The 24,831-nt window shown below is 37.9% G+C and overlaps 1 protein-coding gene across 1 annotated transcript; it reads right to left on the bottom strand.

Annotated features, from left to right (window-relative positions):
• Window positions 1–20,603: 20,603 nt before the first annotated feature.
• LOC113904790 (olfactory receptor 52A1-like) lies at window positions 20,604–21,542 on the bottom strand. Its single transcript, XM_027561879.1, has one exon. It carries the CDS (start codon window positions 21,540–21,542, stop codon window positions 20,604–20,606), a length of 939 nt encoding a protein of 312 aa, XP_027417680.1.
• Window positions 21,543–24,831: the final 3,289 nt, after the last annotated feature.

The raw sequence follows: 24,831 nt of genomic DNA, 5'->3' as shown, positions 1-24,831 counted from the left end.
TTGAATGGAAATGAACAGAGATCATTCTGCCATTTTTGAGATTGTACCCAAGTACTACATTTAGTGGCCACAGGACTGGAAAAGGTCAGTTTTCACTCTAATCCCAAAGAAAGGAAACGCCACAGAAGGCTCAAACTATCAGACAATTGCACTCATCTCACACACTAGTAAAGTAATGCTCAAAATTCTCCAAGCCAGGCTTCAGCAATACATGAACCATGAACTTCCAGATGTTAAAGCTGGCTTTAGAAAAGGCAGAGGAACAAGAGATCAAATTGCCAACATCCACTGGATCATCTAAAGACCAAGAGAGTTCCAGAAAAACATCTATTACTGCCTTATTTACTATGCCAAAGGCTTTGACTGTGTGGATCACAATAAACTGTGGGAAATTCTGAAAGAGATAATGGAATGCTAGGAATGCTAGACCACCTGACCTGCCTCTTGAGAAACCTGTATGCAGGTCAGGAAGCAAAAGTTAGAACTGGACGTGGAACAACAGACTGGTTCCAAGTAGGAAAAGGAGTATGTCAAGGCTGTATATTGTCACTCTGCTTATTTAAATTATATTCAGAGTACACCATGAGAAGTTCTGGACTGGAAGAAGCACAAGTTGGAATCAAGATTGCAGGGAGAAATATCAATAACCTCAGATATTCAGATGACACCACCCTTATGGCAGAAGGTGAAGAGGAACTTAAGAGCTTCTTGATGAAAGTGAAAGAGGAGAGTGAAAAAGTTGGCTTTAAGCTCAACATTCAGAAAACTAAGATCATGGCATCTGGTCCCATCACTTCATGTGAAATAGATGGGAAACAGTGGAAACAGTGGCTGACTTTATTTTTCTGGGCTCCAAAATCACTGAAGATGGTGACTGCAGCCATGAAATTAAAAGATGCTTACTCCTTGGAAGGAAAGTTATGACCAACCTAGACAGCATATTAAAAAGCAGAGACATTACTTTGCCAACAAAGGTCCATCTAGTCAAGGCTATGGTTTTTCCAGTGGTCATGTATGGACATGAGAGTTGGACTATAAAGAAAGCTAAGGGCAGAAGAAACCAGATTGACATTGTCAGAAAAAGTCTGAATTTATTCTTTAAGTAAAACATGCTAATATGCCCTCAAGATTTATGACCACTTAAAAATATTTTTTTTATTTTTTAATTGAAAGATAATTGCTTTACAGAATTTTGTTGTTTTCTATCAACATATGTCCTGTCCCTCTTGTAGCTCCCTCCCATCTCCCTTCCCATCCCACTGGCACAGAACCCCTGTTTGAATTCCCTGAGACATACAGCAAATTCCCATTGGCTATCCTAAAGGTAATCAGTTCTGAATATTCATTGGAAGGACTGATGTTGAAGCTGAAGCTCCGATACTTTGGCCACCTGATGTGAAGAACTGACTCAGGAAAAGACCCTGATGCTGAGAAAGATTGAGGGCAGAAGGAGAAGGGGATGAAAGAGGATGAGATGGTTGGATGGCATCACTGACTTGGTGCACATGAGTTTGAGCAAGCTTCAGGAGTTGGTGATGGACAGGGAGGCCTGTTGTGCTGCAGTCCATGGAGTCACAAAGGGTCAGACACAACTAGGTGACTTACCAGAACTGTATTGAATCTATTTTACATATGGTAATGTAAGTTTCCATGTTACTCTAGCCATACATCTCACTCTCTCCTCCTCTCTCCCCTTGTCCATAAGTCTGTTCTCTATGCCTGTTTCTTCAATGATGCCCTGCAAATAAATTCTTCAGTACCATCTTTCTAGATTCCATATGTATGCATTCAGTTCAGTCTCTCAATCGTGTCTGACTCTTTGCCACCCCATTGACTGAAACACACCAGGCCTCCCTGTCCATCACCAACTTCTGGAGCTTGCTCAAACTCATGTCCATCAAGTTGGTGATGCCATTGAACCATCTCATCCTCTGTCGTCTCCTCCCTCCCTCAATCTTTCTCAGCATCAGGGTCTTCTCAAATGAGGCAGTTCTTCACATCAGGTGGCCAAAGTATTGGAGTTTCAGCTTCAGCATCAGTTCTTCCAATCAATATTCAGGACTGATTTCCTTTAGGATGGACTGTTGGATCTCCTTGCAGTCCAAGGGATTCTCAAGAGTCTTCTCCAACACTACAGTCCAGAAGCATCAATTCTTTGGCACTCAGCTTTCTTTATGATCCAACTCTCACATCCATACATGACTATTGGAAAAAGCATAGTTTTGACTAGACAGAACTTTGTCAGCAAAGTAATGTCTCTGCTTTCTAATATGCTGTCTAGGTTTGTCTTAGCTTTTCTTCCAAGGAGCAACTGTCTTTTAATTTCAGGGCTGCAGTCACCATTTGCAGTGATTTTGGAGTACAGAAAAATAAAGTCAGACACTGTTTCCACCATTTCTCCATCTATTTTCCATGAAGTGATGGGACCGTATGCCATGATCTTTGTTTTCTGGATGTTGAGCTTTCAGCCAACTTTCTCACTCTCCTGTTTCACTTTCATCAAGAGGCTCTTTAGTTCTTCAGTTTCTGCCATTAGGGTGGTGTCATCTGCATATCTGAGTTTATTGATATTTCTCCTGGCAATCTTGATTCCAGCTTGTGCTTTATCCAGCCCAGTGTTTCTCATAATGTGTTCTGCATATAAGTTAAATAAGCAGGGTGACAAGATACAGTCTTGATGTATTCTTTTTCTTATTTGAAATCAGTCTGTTGTTCCATGTCCAGTTCTAACTGTTGCTTCCTGACCTGCATACAGATTTCTCAGGAAGCAGGTCAGGTGGTCTGGTATTGCCATCTCTTTCAGAATTTTCCACAGTTTATTGTGATCCACACAGTCACAGGCTTTGGCATAGTCAATAAAGCCAAATAGATGATGTTTTTCTGGAATTATCTTGTTTTTTCAATGATCCAGCAGATGTTGGCAATTTGATCTCTGGTCCCTCTGCCTTTTCTAAAACCAGCTTGAACATCTGGAAGTTCACAATTCATGTACTGCTGAAACCTGGTTTGGAGAATTTTGAGCATTACTTTACTAGCGTGTGAGATGAGTGCAATTGTGCGGTAGTTTGAGCATTCTTTGGCATTGCTTTTATTTGACCTTTTCCAGTCCCATGGCCACTGTTGAGTTTTCCAAATTTGCTGGCATATTGAGTGCAACACTTTCACAGCATCATCTTTCAGGATTTGAAATAGCTCAACTGGAATTCCATCACCTCCACTAGCTTTGTTCTTAGTGATGCTTGCTAAAGTCCACTTGACTTCACATTCCAGGATGTCTGGCTCTAGGTGAGTGATCACACCATCATGATTATCTGGGTCATGAAGATCTTTTTTGTACAGTTCTTCTGTGTATTCTTGCCACCTCTTCTTAATATCTTCTGCTTCTGTTAGGTCCTTACCATTTCTGTTTTATTGAGCCCATCTTGGCATGAAATATTCCCTTGGCATCTCTTATTTTCTTGAGGAGATCTCCAGTCTTTCGCATTCTATTTTTTTTTTTTCCTCTTTTTTTTTGCACTGATCACTGAGGAAAGCTTTCTTATCTCTCCTTGCTGTTCTTTGGAACTCTACATTCATATTGGTATATCTTTCCTTTTCCCCTTTGCTTTTTGCTTCTCTTCTTTTCACAGCTATTTGTAAGGCCTCCTTAGATAGCCATTTTGCTTTTTTGGATTTCTTTTTCTTGGGGATGCTCTTGATCCCTGTCTCCTGTACAATGTCACGAATCTCCATCCATAAATCATCAGGCACTCTGTCTATCAGATCTAGTCCCTTCAATCTATTTCTCACTTCTACTATATAATCACAAGGGATTTTATTCAGGTCATACCTGAATGGTTTTCCCTACTTTCTTCGATTTAGTTCTGAATTTGGTAATAAGGAGTTCATGATCTGAGCCACAGTCAGCTCCCAGTCTTGTTTTTGCTGAATGTATAGTTTCTCCATCTTTGGCTGCAAATAATATAATCAGTCTGATTTTTATGTTGATCATCTGGTGATGTCCACGTGTAGAGCTTTCTCTTGTATTGTTGGAAGAGGGTGTTTGCTATGACCAGTGTGTTCTCCTGGCAAAACTCTATTAGCCTTTGCCCTGCTTCATTCTGTACTCTAAGGCCAAATTTGCCTGTTACTCTTTGTATCTCCTGACTTCCTACTTTGCATTCCAGTCCCCTATAATGAAAAGGACATCTTTTTTGGGTGTTAGTTCTAGAAGGTCTTGTAGGTCTTCACAGAATGGTTCAACTTCAGCTTCTTCAGAATGTTGGGGGCATAGACTTGGATTATCAAGGTATTGAATGGTTTGCCTTGGAAATGAACATAGATCATTCTGTTGTTTCTAAGACTGCATCCAGTACTGCATTTCAGACTCTCTTGTTGACTATGATGGCTACTCTATTTCTTCTAAGGGATTCTTTCCCACAGGAGTAGATATAATGGTCATCTGATTTAAATTCACCCATTCCAGTCCATTTTAGTTTGCTGATTTCTAAAATATTGACGTTCACTCTTGCTATCTCCTGTTTGACGACTTCCAATTTACCTTGATTCATGGACCTAACATTCCAGGTTCCTATGAAATATTGTTCTTTACAGCATCAGGCTTTACTTCTATCACCAGTCACATCTACAACTTGGTGTTGTTTTTGCTTTGGCTCCATCTCTCATTCTTTCTGGAGTTATTTCTCCACTGATCTCCAGTACCATATTGGGCACCTACTGACCTGTGGAGTTTTTCTTTCAGTATCTCTTCATTTTGCCTTTTCATACTGTTCATGAGGTTCTCAATGCAAGAATACTGAAGTGGTTTGCCATTCCCTTTTCTAGTGGGCCATGTTTTGTCAGAACTCTCCACCATTACCCATCCATCTTGGGTGGCCCTACATAGCTTGGCTCATAGTTTCATTGAGTTAGACAAGGCTGTGATCCATGTGATTAAATTGGTTAGTTTTCTGTGATTGTGGTTTACATTATAGTTATGTATGCATTAGTATACAATATTTATCTTTCTCTTTCTATGTCCACTTTTAATTCTTAGATAGAAATAAGGAATGCAAGAAGAAGAAGAAGAGAAAAATGAGAGTGATAAGTTAGGAAAAGAAAGAAATAAGGCAAGAAGGATATTAGTTTATGAGCAGAGCTTTGCTGAAAGTCCAACATTCTCTACCATCTTTTTCCTAATCTTGCCATCAGAGAAGAGACCTGTGTTCATGAATTGTGCCTTTGTTAAGCATCCTAGAGATTTTCACAACCTGGGAGAATGTGCCATGATCTTGTTAAGCAGAAGAAGGGTATTGTGTAGAGAGGAAGCAAAAATGGTTGTAACATATGGATGACAATATCATCCTATCACATTGGATCTTTGTAGGGACTGAACATAAAAATATATTAAGTGTCTGGCACATAATAAAAATTTATAACATGTATAAAATTTATTAAAATTTTGCCTTTATATGTATATTATTTGGGGGCTTCCCAGGTGGTGCTAGTGGCAAAGAACTCACTTGCCAATTCAGGAAACATAAGAGACACAGGTTTGATCCCTAGGTAAGGTAGATCCCCTGGGGAAGGAAATGGCAACCCACTCCATTATTCTTGCCTGGAGAATCCCATGGACAGAGGAGCCTGGTAGGGTTACAGTCCATAGGGTCACAAAGCACAGATACTCATGCATGTGATGTTTTATGGTTTCAAATTTGTTATTTGTCAACAATCACAGAGGTAAATAAGTATGACTCATCTGCATAAGAAACACTATAATCAATTTCTGCCTGGTTATATTGAGAGAAACTTCTTTGATTAGGCTTTATAAGATGGAGTCAGTCCATGCTGAAGAATGAGAGTAGTCAATACACACAGGAACAGAGCTCAAAGCAAATCACATTCTACCTGATTATCTGAGTACTTCCTCTGAATAATAAATATTTTATCTGAATAAATAAAATCTTATATACTGAGAGAATTTATTGTGTTCAGTCAAAGTCCGAGTTAATAGTCCACCTCAATCCCATATCAACTCTGTGAATTTAAGGAAGTAGCAGAACTTTCAGAACCTTTGTGAAATCATTCCTAAAACAGTGTCTCCTGATAATTATGAGGGTAATATATTACAATACAAATGCACTTCTTGCCTTTCTTTAAAAGATTACCATTGATGTTTACATTACATTCTACTATTAATAGCATTAGGATCTATGCTGTGCTATGCTCAGTCATGTCCAGTTCTTTGTGACCCCATGGATGGTAACCGGCCAGGTTCCTCTGTCCATGAAATTTCCCCAGGCAAGAATACTGGAGGTGCCGCCATTTCCTTCTCCAGGGGATGTTCCTAACCCAGGAATTAAACCCTTGTCTTTTGTGCCTCCTGTATTGCAGATGGGTTCTTTACCACTAAGCCACCTGGGAAGCCCAAATAGCATATGTTAAATGATTTTCATTCAAATTTAATCACTTGTAAAGAGGACGACAATTATGAATAAATGTGAAAAAAATTAGGTATGTGCCATGCATAACGAAAAGGCCGTTAAGAATCTGTATGTTCTCCGTACAGTTCCATCTGATCCTTTGAATGAAGGGGTGGAGGAGACTAATTTCTTCCTAATTTCTGAGGCCCCATCCTTTCAACACTATGGCTGGTCCTTTCATAATGGCCGACCGTCTGTCATGTCTTTCTATTGCCTGACCCCCTCCTCCCTTCTTCTTCCTGCTTTATAAACCTCTTCTAGATTCAAACAAAAAGGCCCAGTTATCTCAATTTTTAGCATAGACTAGCCTTGCTAATTGGAAAGTCCATTCCTAGTCTAACATGTAGTAGTCTGTAATCAACCCCCAAATAAACAGTAGAGCTTTCTAGGCCTTGCTGTTTTCTGCTAAATATGATTTAACCCATTTTCTTTTTCAATTCCCAGAGGAATCACACTAAAGCCAACAACTCTAGTAACAGTAGAGGGCAGTAACACTAGACTCAGACATACTGACAGGGATGAAGCAGTATACACAAATTTTTCACAGTTGACACATTAAAAAAAAAAAAAAATATATATATATATATATATATATATATATATATATATATATATATATCACCACAGTATACAACCATAACAAAACTCTCCTCAAACTATGAGTGACACATTCTGTGACCAAACTGTGTCTCCTCATAAGTCATATATAGAAGCCTACCTCCCAGTATGATGGTCATTGGAGATGGGACCTTTGATAATTAATTAGGTTTATTTGCAAGCCATGAAATTAAAAGATGCTTACTCCTTGGAAGGAAAGTTATGACCAAACTAGATAGCATATTCAAAAGCAGAGACATTACTTTGCCAACAAAGGTTCGTCTAGTCAAGTCTATGGTTTTTCCTGTGGTCATGTATGGAGTTTTTCCTGTGGTCATGTATGGATGTGAGAGTTGGACTGTGAAGAAGGCTGAGCACCGAAGAATTGATGCTTCTGAACTGTGGTGTTGGAGAAGACTCTTGAGAGTCCCTTGGACTGTAAGGAGACCCAACCAGTCCATTCTGAAGGAGATCAGCCCTGGGATTCCTTTGGAAGGAATGATGCTAAAGCTGAAACTCCAGTACTTTGGCTATCTCATGCGAAGAGTTGACTCATTGGAAAAGACTCTGATGCTGGGAGGGATTGGGGGCAAGAGGAGAAGGGGACAACAGAGGATGAGATGGCTGGATGGCATCACTGACTCGATGGACGTGAGTCTGAGAGAACTCTGGCAGTTGGTGATGGACAGGGAGACCTGGCGTGATGCAATTCATGGGGTCGCAAAGAGTCGGACACGACTGAGTGACTGATCTGATCTGATCTGATCTGATGTCATAAGGGTGAGGTCTGCATAACAGAATTAGTGACCTCATGAGAAGATAAACCAGAAAGGTTAAAGTAAAAATTTAAAAATTGCTAATACATTTTAATCAAAAATTCACAGTAGAATACATGATCAGAAACAAAAAAACATAGAATTGGAAGAGGAAAAAGATGAAAATCATACAGGATAATGAAGATAAGATGCTATCACAGAAAATAGTTCTATTTTACCAAAAAGACATTTTCTACAAATCTTATGGTTTAAACAAATTACAAATCTAGAAAAGAGACACAAAATTGAAAAAAAAAAAAAAGAAAAGAAACAGAGAAACATTAAAGAAAACCATGAATCGGTAGTGGCAGAGAAAAAAAAAAAAAAAAAAAAACAAGGAAAAAAATGTAGATCTAGAGCAACCAAAAAACAAAAATGATAAAATGGCAGTACTGAGTCCTCATTTGTCAATTTTCATCATAAATAAAAGTGGATTGAATTCAATCAAGAGATGCAGCCTGGTTGGATGGACTAAAAACAGGACAGAATTATATATTACTGATGGGAAACTTAGCTCTAAAGACGGAAGTTGGCTAAAGTGAAAGGATGGAAGATGATACTCCAAAGAAATGGCAGTGTAAAGAAAGCAGCTTTTATTACACTCACATCAGACAAAATAGACTTCAAACCAAAAAAGGTAACAAGAGCAAGAGATAGACATTATATACAGGGTAATTATATACAAGGGAAAATTCACCATAATAACATGAGTTAATAATACCTAATGTGGGAGCACCAAAATATATAAAGGAATTATTAAAAGATCTAAAGAGAAAAAACAATATCACCACATAATAGTAGAGGTCTTTATCACTTATAGCAATGGATATGTCACATTGACAGAGAATCACAAAGACAGGAAATAATGGCCTTAAATAAAACTTTAGACCAGATGGACCTATCAGGTTTGAACAAATTATGCTCTCCAAAAGTAGCAGAACACACTCTCCTCAAGTGCATGATCAATTTTCTCAAGAATAGAACATAATTTGAGATGCAAAATAAGGCTCCATAATTTTATGAAGATTTAAACCAACCATATCAAGCATCCTTTCTCACCATAATCATATGAAACCAGAAATAAAAATAAGCTACAAGAAAACTGGAAAAAATACTTGGAGACTAAACAACATGCTATTGAACAGCTAATCTATTAATGAAGAAGTCAAAAGAAAAATTTCAAAAATATCGGAAGATAAATGAGGCTGAAAATAAAAGTCTATGGGATGCAGCAGAAATAGTACTAAAACGGAAGTTTATAGCAACACAGGTCCACTTCAGGAAACAAGAAAGTATAAAAGATCAACAAAAAGACAATATAAAAGCTCAACAAAACTGAGAATAGATACTTTAAAAAGATAAACAAAATTAACAAACCATTAGAAAGACTCACTAAGAAAGAAAGAAAACTTAGATAAATGAAATCAGAAAGAAAAGAGGTGAAATTATAGTTGACATCACAGAAATACTATAAATCAACTATATGCCAACAAATTGACAACCTAGAAGAAATGAATCCATTTTTAGAATCATTCAATTTTAAGACTGAATCATGAAGAAACAGAAAACCTGAATAGAATGATCACTAGTAAAGAGTTAGAAATGTTAATTAAAAATCCACCCCCCCCCTCCCCAACAGAAGTTCAGGACCAGAGAACTTCACAGTTTAATTCTCCCAAAACATTCAAAGTCAATTTAACAGCTATCTTTCTCAAGCTCTTCTAAAATATTGAGGAGGAGAAAATGATTTCTAAATGATTTTATTATTGCCAATATTTCCCTGAAACCAAACTATGAATAGAAAAGGGCACTAAAATAAAGAAAAATTAAAAGCCAAAAACTCTGATGAATTTGAATGGAAAATACTCAGAACAAAATATTATCAAACTAAATGATATGTGGCATTAAAACATGTATAATATCATATAAGAAATGAATCGCCAGTCCAGGTTTGATGCAGGATACAGGAAGCTTGGGGCTGGTCCACTGGGATGACCCAGAGGGATGGTATGGGGAGGGAGGTGGGGCGGTGGGCAATCACGATGGGGAACACGTGTACACCAGTGGCGGATGCATGTTGATGTATGGCAAAATGAATACAATATTGTAAAGTAAATAAATAAAAAAAAAAAAATCATATATCATGATCAAAAGGAGCCTCCTGCCTACCTCCCACTACTTCTAGGTTATCACAGAGCATGGATCTGAGCTCCCTGGGTTATATAGCAGCGTCCCTCTAGCTATCTAATTTACTCATGGTAGTGTATATGTCAGTGGTGGTGGTGGTTTAGTTGCTAACTCATGTCTGTCTCTTGCAACCGTATGGACTGTAGCCCATCAGTCTCCTCTGTCCATGGAATTCTCCAAGCAAGAATACTGGAGTGGGAAGCCATTCCCTTCTCCAGGGGATCCTCCTGACCCAGGGATTGAACCTGGGTCTCCTGCCCTGCAGGCAAATTCTTTACTCTCTGAGTCACCAGGGAAGCCCATTTATGTCGATATCAGTCTCTCAATTCGCCCCACCTTCCCCTTCCACCCCGTGTCCACAAGTCCATTTTCTACATCAGTGTCTCTATTCCTACCCCTCAAATAGGTTCATCAGTTCCATTTCTCCAGATTCAGAAACTAACACAACACTGTAAAGCAATTATTTTTTAATTGAAAATGAAATAATTAAAATAAATAAAAGAGAGGAACGCAAAAAAAATTAAAAAGAAGAGAATAGAAAAGAGAGATACTAGGAAATACTGGTAAACAGTGGCAATGTCTAACACAGGTGTAGAGACAATCTGCTGTCTTTTAATTAGAGTACATCCTGAGAAGAATGAATCTTCTGAACATTATGTGACATTTCAAGCTATATTTATTGTCACCTCTGTTCTATCACCCATTCAGTCAGTATTCTTCCTATGAAACTGATATATGACAATTTAATAGTCTCTACTTGCCTGGAAAATCCTATGGAAGGAGGAGCCTAGTAGGCTACAGTCCATGGGGTCACAAAGAGTGACACGACTGAGTGACTTCACATCTCTTATTTACTGATTAACCTATGTGTGTGTGCATGTTTAGTCAATTCAGTTGCATCCAACTCTTTGCAACCCTATGGACTGTAGCCCGCTAGATTCCTTTCTCCATGAGGTTCTCCAGGCAAGAATACTGGAGTGAGTTGCCATTCCCTCCTTCAGGGGATTATCCCAACCTAGAGACTGTACCCCTGTCTCCTGTGTCTCCTGCATCTCTGGTGGATTCTTTACTCACTGAGTCACCTGGGAACCTTCCTTTAATTTCTAACAGGAAAAGAGGAAATACTATGTATCAAGTTTATTAAACGTGATTTCAACATGAGGTACTATACCTGGCACAGAAAGAATATGATGCCAAAATTATGCCTTTCATCCATATCTGAAATAATTAAAATACTTATTAGGGTATAAATATTATAGAAACAAAAGAAGCTAAATATGGAACTGTAGAGACTAGGGAAGACTGAGCAACGGAAGAGTTTTTCCTGTACAAAAAAGGCAGAAACTTTGCTGTTCTATCCAATTCTTAGCTTTCAGGAAAAAAAGTCCTGTGTTAAAGTGTTTTCAAATAAAACTACATAGGTAAAATTTTAGGCTATTAAGAATAATAATGATATGATTATTTGAATAAATCTCTAGCATATGCTAAAATTCTTATTCTTCTTGCAGAAATACTAGGAATGGGAATGCTGGGGCATTTGCTATATGTAAGGTTAATGCACTGGTCATAGCAAACACTTTCTTTCAACAACACAAGAGAAGACTCTACACATGGACATCACCAGATGGTCAACAGTAAAATCATTTTGATTACTTTCTTTGCAGCCAAAGATGGAGAAGCTCTATACAGTCAGCAAAAACAAGACCAGGAGCTGATTGTGGCTCAGATCATGAGCTCCTTATTGCCAAATTCAGACTTAAATTGAAGAAAGGAGAGAAAACCACTAGACCATTCAGGTATGACCTAAATCAAATCCCTTATGATTATACAGTGGAAGTGAGAAATAGATTTAAGGGACTAGATCTGATAGATAGAGTGCCTGATGAACTAATGACTGAGGTTCGTAACATTGTACAGGAGACTGGGATCAAGACCATCCCCATGGAAAAGAAATGCAAAGAAGCAAAATGGCTGTCTGGGGAGGCCTTACAATAGCTGTGAAAAGAAGAGCAGCAAAAAGCAAAGGAGAAAAGGAAAGATATAAGCATCCGAATGCAGAGGTCCAAAGAATAGCAAGAAGAGATAAGAAAGCCTTCCTCAGTGACCAATGCAAAGAAATACAGGAAAACAACAGAATGGGAAAGACTAGAGATCTCTTAAAGAAAATTAGAGATACCAAGGGAACAATTCATGCAAAGATGGGCTCGATAAAGGACAGAAATGGTACGGACCTAACAGAAGCAGAAGATATTAAGAAGAGGTGGCAAGAAAACACAGAACAACTATACAAAAAAGATCTTCATGACAAGATACTCACCATAGTGTGATTATCTCACTTAGAGCCAGACATCCTGGAATGTGAAGTCAAGTGGGCCTTAGAAATCATCACTACGAACAAAGCTAGTGAAGGTGATGAAATTCCAGTGGAGCTATTTCAAATCATGAAAGGTGATGCTGTGAAAGTGCTGCACTCAATATGCCAGCAAATTTGGAAAACTCAGCAGTGGCCACAGGACTGGAAAAGGTCAGTTTTCATTCCAATCCCAAAGAAAGGCAATGCCAAAGAAGGCTCAAACTACCATACAGTTTCACTCATCTCACACGCTAGTAAAGTAATGCTCAAAATTCTCCAAGCCAGGCTTCAGCAACACGTGAATGGTGAACTTCCAGATGTTCAAGCTGGTTTTAGAAAAGGCAGAGGAACCAGAGATCAAATTGCCAACATCTGTTGGGTCATCAAAAAAGCAAAAGATTCCCAGAAAAACATCATCTATTTCTGCTTTATTGAGTATGCCAAAGCCTTTGACTGTGTGGATCACAATAAACTGTGGAAAATTCTGAAAGAGATGGGAATACCAGACCACATGACCTGTCTCTTGAGAAACCTATATGAGGATCAGGAAGCAACAGTTGGAACTGGACATGGAACAGCAGACTTGTTCCAAATAGGAAAAGGAGTACATCAAGGCTGTATATTGTCCCCCTGCTATTTAACTTATATGCAGAGTATATCATGAGAAACGCTGGGCTGGAAGAAGCACAAGCTGGAATCAAGATTGCCTGGAGAAATATCAATAACCTCAGATATGCGGATGACACCACCCTTATGGCAGAAAGTAAAGAGGAACTTAAAAGCCTCTTGATGAAAGAGAAAGTGGAGAGTGGAAAAGTTGGCTTAAAGCTCAACATTCAGAAAATGAAGATCATGACATCTGGTCCCATCACTTCATGGGAAATAGATGGGAAAACAATGGAAACAGTGTCAGATTTTATTTTTCTGGGCTCCAAAATCACTGCAGATGGTGATTGCAGCCATGGAATTAAAAGACGATTACTCCTTGGAAGAAAAGTTATGACCAACCTAGATAGCATATTGAAAAGCAGAGACACTACTTTGCCAACAAAGGTCCATCTAGTCAAGGTTATGGTTTTTCCAGTGGTCATGTATGGTTGTGAGAGTTGGACTATGAAGAAAGCTGAGTGCTGAAGAATTGATGCTTTTGAACTGTGGTGTTGGAGAAGACTCTTTGAGAGTCCCTTGGACTGCAAGGAGATCCAACCAGTCCATTCTAAAGGAGATTGGTCCTCGGTGTTCTTTGGAAGGAATGATGCTAAAGCTGTAACTCCAGTACTTTGGCCACCTCATGTAAAGAGTTGACTCATTGGAAAAGACTCTGTTGGTGGGAGGGATTGGGGGCAAGAGAAGAAGGGGACGACAGAGGATGAGATGGCTGGATGGCACCACTGACTCTATGGATGTGAGTCTCAGTAAACTCCGAGAGTTGGTGATGGGAAGGGAGGCCTGGCATGCTGCGATCCGTGGGGTCGCAAAAGTCAGACACGACTGAGTGACTGATCTGATCAAGAAGAGAAAAGAATAAACTTTGATTCACTGTAAAGAACAAAAGAGAGTGGCTAATAACCCTGGATTACCAGATGACCATACTTGCAGTCACACTGGTTTTGTCCTGTATCATTGGGTTGCTGCTGTTGCTGCTGCTAAGTTACTTCAGTCGTGTCCGACTCTGTAGGACCCCATAGATGGCACCTTACCAGGCTCCCCCGTCCCTGGGATTCTCCAGGCAAGAACACTGGAGTGGGTTGCCATTTCCTTCTCTGCTGGGGTCCAGCCCCTGCTGATCCAGGATATTTGAAGGAGAGACGGCCTAGGCGACTATTTATATGCTAATTAGAGATATAAAGAGTAATAGAATGAGGATAGCTCAGTAGGAAAATTCAGTGGAGAAAAGAGGCTGAGTAGCTTGGTTTACGCCGAAAATCAATATAACCTGTGACACCAGGTTAGCTCTGACCACGGAGGCCGCAGGCGCCCTCTCAAATAGTGGAAGGTGCCCCACCTTAGACACCTTCTCGAGTGGGTCTTAGAAGCCCAGGCAAATAAATGGTCGCAGAGGATATCCATGCTCCAGATGGAGACTCAGCTGGAAGTTAAAGGGAAGAATGACATGGGGAGACCAAGCATTGGTGAGCAAGGCCCATAGCTTTATTTTTAACAGGGGCTTATATACCCTAAGTTACACATAGAGGATAATAGGGGATGCAAAGTCAGCAGTTTTTGATCCTTATCAAAAACCAGGGTTTTTTTTGTTTTGTTTTTGTTTTGTTGATACATTTATTATAAGTGTTGATAAATTTATTATAAGTTCAAATATCAGTAAGAAATTTTCCAAAGCATTTTTAATAGGAATGTATGCTATGAATGAATGAAATAAATTAGGAAACAGTAAATTTTCAGAAAAGGCACTTATTTCCCAATGTTAAAAAAAAAAAAAGAGAGAGAGAGAGAACAATTTAAAAACATAACCAGTTAGAAATTGAAGTCAAATAGCTTTACTACAAGATGGCTAATAAAACTCATCAAATTAGTAGAAATATGATTAAATGAAATATGAAAAAATAAAAATAAAAATGAGAAGGGTCTGAACATGCCTATAGTGTTTGTAGAATTGTCTAAATGAAGGTGGTGATCCTTACCATTCAGAGAGAAAAGTATCATGAAAAAGCTTATTTGGCCAGATATCTGCTTACTTGGTCTAAGAGCATATTCAGGTACATCATACAATAGAATATCATTTAAGCATAAAGGTAAATGACATGCTTATTTATGTACAACCCAAAGAAACCTTGAGAACATTATTCTAAGTGTTCTCTTAGTTCATTATTCTTTCTTTCTTATATTTAATTATCTTGATAGAACTGTACATTAATTGATAGGTAGACATCTTTCTTATCTTTATTTCTTATTTTACCTTATTCATTATTCTTTCTTTCTAAGAAGAGAGCCAGACATACAAAGCCAAATATTGTTTCATTCCACTTATATGAGATGTCCAAGGTAGTGAAAGCACAGACACAGAAAGTCAATTATGGTTGCCCTGTAATGGGGCAGGAGAATAAGTACCTGCTAAGGGGAGTGGAATATCTTTATTAGGATGGTGAAAATGTTCTAGAATTTGATAGTAGTGTTGGTTGTGCAATATTTTTTTAAAATTTTATTTTATTTAACTTTACAATATTGTATTAGTTTTGACATATATCAAAATGAATCTGCCACAGGTATACACGTGTTCCCCATCCTGAACCCTCCTCCCACCTCCCTCCCCATACCATCCCTCTGGGTCATCCCAGTGCACCAGCCCCAAGCATCCAGTATCGTGCATCGAACCTGGACTGGCGACTTGTTTCATATATGATGTTATACATATTTCAATGCTGTTCTCCCAAATCATCCCACCCTCTCCCTCTCCCACAGAGTCCAAAAGACTATTCTATACATCAGTGTCTCTTTTGCTGTCTCGTATACAGGGTTATTGTTAGCATCTTTCTAAATTCCATATATATGCATTAGTATACTGTATTGGTGTTTTTCTTTCTGGCTTACTTCACTCTGTATAACAGGTTCCAGTTTCACCCACCTCATTAGAACTGATTCAAATGTATTCTTTTTAATGGCTGAGTAATACTCCATTGTGTATATGTACCACAGCTTTCTTATCCATTCATCTGCTGATGGGCATCTAGGCTGCTTCCATGTCCTGGCTATTATAAACAGTGCTGCGATGAACATTGGGGTACACGTGTGTCTTTCAATTCTCAGTGTGTTTCCTCAGTGTGTATGCCCAGCAGTGGGATTGTTGGATCATAAGGCAGTTCTATTTCCAGTTTTTTAAGGAATCTCCACACTGTTCTCCATAGTGGCTGTACTAGTATGCATTCCCACCAACAGTGTAAGAGGGTTCCCTTTTCTCTGCACCCTCTCCAGCATTTATTGCTTGTAGACTTTTGGATCACAGCCATTCTGACTGGTGTGAAATGGTACCTCATAGTGGTTTTGATTTGCATTTCTCTGATAATGAGTGATGTTCAGCATCTTTTCATGTGTTTGTTAGCCATTTGTATGTCTTCTTTGGAGAAATGTCTATTTAGTTCTTTGGCCCATTTTTTGATTGGGTCATTTATTTTTCTGGAGTTGAGCTGTAGGAGTTGCTTGTATATTTTTGAGATTAGTTGTTTGTCAGTTGCTTCATTTGCTATTATTTTCTCCCATTCTGAAGGCTGTCTTTTCACCTTGCTTATAGTTTCCTTTGTTGTGCATAAGCTTTTAAGTTTAATTAGGTCCCATTTGTTTATTTTTGCTTTTATTTCCAATATTCTGGGAGGTGGGTCATAGAGGATCCTGCTGTGATGTATGTCGGAGAGTGTTTTGCCTATGTTCTCCTCTAGAAGTTTTATAGTTTCTGGTCTTACATTGAGATCTTTAATCCATTTTGAGTTTATTTTTGTGTATGGTGTTAGAAAGTGCTTTAGTTTCATTCTTTTACAAGTGGGTGACCAGTTTTCCCAGCACCACTTGTTAATGAGATTGTCTATAATCCATTGTATATTCTTGCCTCCTTTGTCAAAGATAAGGTGTCCATAGTGCGTGGGTTTATCTCTGGGCATTCTATTTTGTTCCATTGATCTATATTTCTGTCTTTGTGCCAGTACCATACTGTCTTGATGACTGTGGCTTTGTAGTAGAGCCTGAAGTCAGGCAGGTTGATTCCTCCAGTTCCATTCTTCTTTCTCAAGATCGCTTTGGCTATTCGAGGTTTTTTGTATTTCCATACAAATTGTGAAATTATTTGTTCAAGCTCTGTGAAGAATACCGTTGGTAGCTTGATAGGGATTGCATTGAATCTATAAATTGCTTTGGGTAGTATACTCATTTTCACGATATTGATTCTTCCAATCCATGAACATGGTATATTTCTCCATCTATTAGTGTCCTCTTTGATTTCTTTCACCAGTGTTTTATAGTTTTCTATATATAGGTCTTTAGTTTCTTTAAGTACACATATTCCTAAGTATTTTATTCTTTTCATTGCAGTGGTGAATGGAATTGTTTCCTTAATTTCTCTCTCTATTTTCTCATTGTTAGTGTATAGGAATGCAAGGGATTTCTGTGTTTTGACTTTATATCCTGCAACTTTACTTTGTTCTGTGTGCAGGCCTGGCAGTGTCTTAGGCTAGGGCTGGCTTTTCGCATGGTAGATATCCCACAGTCTGGTTTGTTAGCCCAAATTATTTCTCTCAGGTAGCGCTCGGGGTATTCACGCCAGATCCTTACTCTAAGCCATGCAGCCCGCACTGCGCCTCCCTGCCCAGCCCCCGCTTGCTAATCGCAAATGCAGGCAACTGCGCTGCTTCTCCGCTGGGGGAGTTACTGTAGGGCTTGTAATCTGTGGGTTTTAATTGTTTATTTTTCCTCCCTGTTATGTTGCCCTCTGTGCTTCCAAGGCTCGGCACAGACTCAGCAGTGAGAATGTTTCCTGGTGTTTGGAAACTTCTCTCTTTTTAAGACTCCCTTCCCGGGATGGAACTCCGTCCCTCCCTGTTTTGTCTCTTTTTTGGTCTTTTATATTTTTTCCTACCTCCTTTTGAAGACAATGTGTTGCTTTTCTGGGTGCTGATGTCCTCTGCTGGCATTCAGAAATTGTTTTGTGGAATTTACTCGGTGTTTAAATGTTCTTTTGATGAATTTGTGGGGGAGAAAGTGTTCTCCCTGTCCTATTCCTCTGCCATCTTCTGATAGATCTCGGTTGTGCAATTTTTTGAACATATCAAAAACCAGAGACTTGTACTCTTTAAAGGGTGAGTTACATGGTATGTGAATTGCATCTCAATGAATTAAAAAAAAAATTTGTGTCAGTATATTTATAGAAAGAACATACTAGAAAAATTACTAGATGCATGTTTTTAAATTTAGGATATACCAAATAAATGTGGTGACATGAACTGATGATCAAAAAGGCAGCTAAGCTCAAATGTAATTATTAAATATTTATTCAGGGAAGAAAGGTTATATGGGAATTCTGACTTTTTACCTATTTTTTTGGTAAAACTTAAACTGTTCTAAAAATAAAGTGTAGAAATTAAAGATAATTTAAGAGTAGGAATAATTATTCTACAACTATGAAAATATTATTAATTATTAAATAATTAACTTAATTATTAAATTATTAAACACCTCTTCTTCCACATGTTTTTTAGTGCATGCCTGCTTAGTCATTCATTCAGGTCCAACTTTTTGCAACTCCTTGGACTGTAGACTGCCTGGCTCCTCTGTCTATGGAATTTTCCTGGAAATAATACTGGAGTGGGTGGATATTTCCTACTCCAGGGAATCTCCCTGACCTAGGGATTGAACCTGCATTTCTTGTGTCTCCTGCACTGTCAGGGGAATTTTTTACCATTGTGCCACCTGAGAAGGCTTTGTCTTCTTTAGAAAACCATCCAGATTATCCTATTGTGAAAATAAATTCTCATTATGAAAGTTGTGGTAGAATTTTTGTGCATTCACTTTCTAAATCTTCAGCAATATGTATTTGTTCATATTTAAAATGTTTCATATATGTGTAGGTCAGGAGTATACATATAAATTACATATGAGATCTATATGAAAAAAGAAGTTACATACAGAGAAAATGTTGTGATACATGCTATGAGAGCTATTAGAAGGGATAGAGACAGAAAGGAAAATGGTCTAAATTCCTTAAAGGAAATGCCTAAGTTCTAAAAGCAGGAGAGCACTCAGAATATAAAAAAACTACACATGTTGATATGCATAAGATCAGGAATAAGATACAGATTCATCAAGTACTTTCTGTTGAAAAATCCAGAGCATTTGTATGAAAAATACCAGGAAATAAAAGATGAAAAATATTATTTTCTTCTTCATAGGCTCTTATGTAAGGTTGAAAACAGGAATAAGATGATCCCTTGGAGGAGGAAATGGCTACCCAATCCTATATGCTTGCCTGGAGAATTCCATGGACAGAGGAAACTAGTAGACCACAGTCTAGGGGATTGCAAAGAGTCGGACACAACTGAACACACTCACACACACAATAGAGAGAAGGTAATTTATCTGAGAATTTATTTTAGAAATAATCACTGAGACCTGTACATTTTATAGAACTGAGGACAAAAGCAAAAGCCAATGATGTTCTTGGCTTGGTTGAATGAGTAAATAATGGTAACCATTTCTCAATTGAGAATACTTTTCAAAAGTACTTGATAAAAATACAATTTATCCTGATGTGCAATATTTTTCAAGAATAGTACAGTGAACTCCTTTATACAATGTACCCAGGGTCACAAATGATTTTTTACTTTGCCCCATTTTGCTTTATCACTCAACAAATGACTAGATAGATGGATTGATAGGTAGATAATTGGATAGATTATTTTTCTGAAGTGTTTTCGAGTAAATTAGAGACATAATATTCCTTTACAGCTAACTATTTTGTTATATATTTCCCTAGGAAAAGGGTAATCTATTGCATAACTATAGTAGTATAGCCATTATCAGAACATTTAGCACTAAAGACATTACAGCCTAAGTAGTATTCCATATTCCAAGTTTGAAAATAGTTCAAAGACTTCTATACCTTTATTTTCTTGCCCCAAATCCAATTCAGATACACAGTGCATTTAATATTCATGTCCTTTTAGACTTCTTTAACCTATAGTAATTTCTTTGACTTGATACATTTTCTCCTTTGTTTTGTTTTATTTCTGACAATTCATTGACTTAATATTTTAAAACTTTGTGTTGAAGTCTAACATATGTATAGAAATATATTGTACAGCTTAAATAATTTTTCACAAAGTAGGCATAAATACGTTAACAACCCAGTTGAAGAAGAGAATACATTACTTGCACCTAGAAGCCCCTTTCTGAATTGTTCATTATATCACCATATCTGCAAGTAAAGGGAAAGATGTTCCTTTACACAATTCCCCTCTTTTATGATTCTTACTCTCACTACCGAGGTAGAGTCCATAATCCTATTAACAAAGAATTGACATGTGCTAATAGGATCCTAAAACCATCTAACATGCTGGCAGATTAAAAACAACAACAAATATAACAAACAGAAAACTCAAGAATCTCAAATAGCATGTTGTTTTATTATATTGTGAAATACCATTACCATTCACAAAAAGTAAAACAACAAAGTATTATTTATGGTAAATTTTACGAATGGAACATTTTTACCATTTGGATACGGATCTGCTTCATCTTTGCACCATAGATAAATGGATTGAGAAATGGAGGGACCAGCAAGTAAATGCTAGAAATGAGAATATGGATAAAAGTGGGGATGTGAGAACCAAACCTATGTGCAAAGAAGGAGAAGAAGGCAAGAAAGTAGAACTGGAGGAAGACACAGATGTGAGCGATACAAGTGTTGAATGCTTTCAACCTAGCTTCCTTCTGGGGCAAACGAAAAACTGTGATAAATATCTGTATATAGGACAATGTAATGAAAGAGAGATCAAACACTGCAATGTTGAAAGCCACAAATAAACCATAGATTTTGTTGACCTGGATATTTCCTGCAGCCAGTTTCACAATGGCCATATGCTCACAGTAGGAGTGGGAGATGACTGTTTTGTGGTAAAATTGCAATCGGAATTTTATCAGTACTAGGCAAGGGGCTACAAGAAGGGCAGCTCTGAGTGTTACCACACTTGCTATTTGAGAAATGAGGTGGGGAGTGAAGATGGCAGCATGTCTGAGTGGATAACAGACTGCTACATAGCGGTCCAGGGCCATGGCCAGCAAGATGCCTGACTCTATGCCCTGAAATGTGTGAATGAGCCACATTTGAAGCAAGCAGGAGTCTAAATATATCTCTGGTATGTGAAACCAGAAGATTCCAAGCATCTTGGGCACAACACTGGTAAGAAGTGCAATATCAGTTACCCCTAGCATGCCTAGGAAAATGTACATGGGCTCATGGAGGCTGGGCTCTGATTTGATGATGATCAGAAGCAAAGAATTTCCGATCATAGCAATGAGATACATAATACAGAATGGAACCCCAATCCAACATTGCACAGACTCTAGGCCTGGGATTCCTATCAGTGTCAACACAGAGGGCATGAAGACTGTGATGTTGGAAATGGACATAGTGTCCTAGGGTCTCCTGATGCAAACAAAAGAATATCTCAGTCAGTGCTGCTTCCTCTTTTAATTCCTATTTTCATCCAAAGTCACAATATTGAATGCATGATTTTTCCTAGAACACTAAAACCATGTCATCTGCCTCATTCAAATATAGGAGGTAAAAGAAAGACCCATAATGATACATCATTTTTTAAAGACAGACATCTAAAGACAGACAAGCCTTAAAAATGTGATTTTCCACTGCATTAGATAGAACCAGTCAAATTTCCGAGTAAGAGGATCAACTACTGACTCATCTGTTATTTCACTTCAGACCTGTGGACAAAAACAGTATGCTTGTTTATTTTGCTGGCAGCTAGATTTTAGGCAGAAATTGATAATTCCCTCCATATTCCACATTCCAATTTCTGCTTTAGTATTCTGTTATTCTCAGTCGTTTCTCAGTCTAAAACAGTCAGTTTGGACTGGCAAAACTCAGACTTGACCATTATTAGTGCAGAATGCTATCCAAAAAAGAGAATAGACCTAGATAAGCTTGTCACCTGAAATAAAAATATATTTGTTTATGTAGTGATCTATATTATATATTTCTATTGAAGACTAGATATCTTTCAGAGGAAGGTGAAGGGAGAGTTGTAGAAAAGATCACTCAAATCCAAAGTTTCTTGCCACCTTTTTACATTTCTAGTAAAACTGCATTAGATTTGCCTATATTTCCAACAGCTGAAATAACTAAGATTTTGTATTTAAAATGAATAAAATACATTACTGAATACACATACAAAATAAGTAGAGTGGACCTTTAGGAGATAAGAAATACAGTAGCAACTGAATAGAGAGGTAAGAGGACTCATTCTTAATGGTCTAAGGATATAAGAACATGGGTAAATGTAAATTTAATAGAGTCTTCTCTTTTGAGTTAAAACCTTTCAGAGCTGTCATTAGCATGAGATTTGACTAATTTAAGCTCATTGATTTTTCATTTAAAATAGATAGCCTGAAACACTTGAACCGTTTTTTCTGAGCTCAGGCATAAAAATTCAATAGAAAATGAAGGGATGGAAGGATATGCTCCTTGCTGTTGCTGCTGCTAAGTCACTTCAGTCATGTCTGACTCTGTGCGACCCCATGGACTGCAGCCTACCAGGCTTCTCCGTCCATGGGATTCTCCAGGCAAGAACACTGGAGTGGGGTGCCATTTCCTTCTCCAATGCATGAAAGTGGAAAGTGAAAGTGAAGTTGCTCAGTCCTGTCTGACTCTTAGTGACCCCATAGACTGCAGCCTACCTCTCCATCCATGGGATTCTCCAGGCAAGAACACTGGAGTGGGTTGCCATTTCCTTCTCCAATGCATGAAAGTGGAAAGTGAAAGTGAAGTTGCTCAGTCCTGTCTGACTCTTAGCGACCCCATGGACTGCAGCCTACCAGGCTCCTCCATCCATGGGATTCTCTGGGCAACAGTACTGGAGTGGGGTGCCATTGCCTTCTCCCATGCTTCTTAAAAGATGTCAAATATAGAACTACACACAGGAGACAGAAAGCTCACCTCAGGATTTCAGAAATGTTTAAGAAGAGAAATTTAGAACAAGTGAAAAAACGTAATCATTACTCAATTCACTGACAAATGGTTTTTTTTTTAAACTTTGGATCTTACCCATTATATCAAATTTGATAACCTGATCAAAGAGTCAGACACGACTGAGCGACTGAGCTGAACTGAACCTGATCAAAATCATTTCCTGTTAAGCACTGCATATTTTTAATAAAAAACTTATCAAACTGAACATTAGAGAAATGTTTGTAAGTTTGTGGAAATAGGGTTAGGTTTTTCTCATTCCTTCATAGGCTCTCCAATAAAGTTGCTTCATGTAAGTAAACTCATGATCAGTTAACCCTACACGGAATGTCAACAAATGGGGCAGTAATGCAGGAAGCAGCTGTGGTTCCTGCTGCCAAACCACAAATGGAAGACTCAAGAGGTCATTTTAATGCTATCGCTTGTATCAGTTAACATAGATTTATGATAGACTAGTCATTAAAATAAACAACTGGATATCCATAGGTTTGCTCCTCAATGGCTAATCGTATATCAATCTATGCATACTTAACTCTAACAATAGTCAAGTTGTTCTTTCTAAAACGTATTCAGAATGAGAACGGAAATCCACAGTATTTAACTTTCTGAAGAAGTAGGAGCAATATTTGAGCATGATCTGATAATTACAGATAGTGGATTGGCAGGTGGGAAGTACATGATTGAGTGCAGAGTTGAATGGATGAAGTGACTACTGTTGAAAAAGCTGACAATGAAACATTACAGAGGTAAACTTGGGAACAGTGAGACTTACTTGTTAATTGTTGAGTGCCCATTCTGCTTTTACCAGATATCTGAAAAGTATTGTCAGTTCTTCATATTGACATCTCTCAACATTTATAACACACTGACTCTGCTTATTCCTGTGTGTTATGTGTTCTAAGTCCCTCTTCATTCTATCTGGACTCCCTGTAACAGCACACAGTCAATGTCAGGAACACGAATCCATTTGGTGCTGGGGCCATCTGCGATGAGTAGATATCTCTGGGACAGCCTTTCATGTTTTTTCTCTTGTCTCTGTAATAGACATATTCCATCTTTTGTAAGTTTGTCTGAGATCATGTTTTTGCATTCATTCTCTAATAAAACAAAAGGCAATATCTGTATTACTTGGAGGCATAGCATCAATTTATTCAGCTTGAATTGAAGAAGAAAGCTGCTAAACATTAGTTTAACATTCTCTAATAAATGTGTGGAGGAAGAGGATTTATAAACATAAAATGAGGGCTTTATTAGCCACCAGTTAAACCACAAGGGACCCACCAAATTTTAGTTATGTCCTCTTGGGTTCATCCACACTTAATATCCCTGAAATTATTACTACAACTTACAGATACCTCCTTGGTCTTTTTTATCTTTTGCATAAAATTCTTAATAAGAGATATTTATATACACCAGTGTTCATTTAATAAGCAGAGTTCTTTTTCTGCCTTCCTCATTTCTCAAAGGAAAAAGCAAACATAAAGTCTACTACTATTATAGACATGTTTCTTTGATAATGAATTCTACTTAAGTAAATAACCTGGAATACTCCCTTTCAATCAGACAATTTGGGAAGAAAAATCTGTATCCATAATTGTCTTTTATTATGCACTTATTTCCTGCAGTCTCACTCCTTTGATTTGTATTTTATTGAGACTATTTTTGTACATTCAGTAAATTTGTTTTTGGTGAATTTCTCAGAGTGACCAATTGTAG

Source organism: Bos indicus x Bos taurus, chromosome 15 (genome assembly GCF_003369695.1).
Source record: "Bos indicus x Bos taurus breed Angus x Brahman F1 hybrid chromosome 15, Bos_hybrid_MaternalHap_v2.0, whole genome shotgun sequence".
Classification (NCBI taxonomy): Eukaryota; Metazoa; Chordata; class Mammalia; order Artiodactyla; family Bovidae; genus Bos; species Bos indicus x Bos taurus.
Note: the sequence above shows the minus strand (reverse complement) of the source record. Positions and strands in the feature narration are given on the sequence as shown.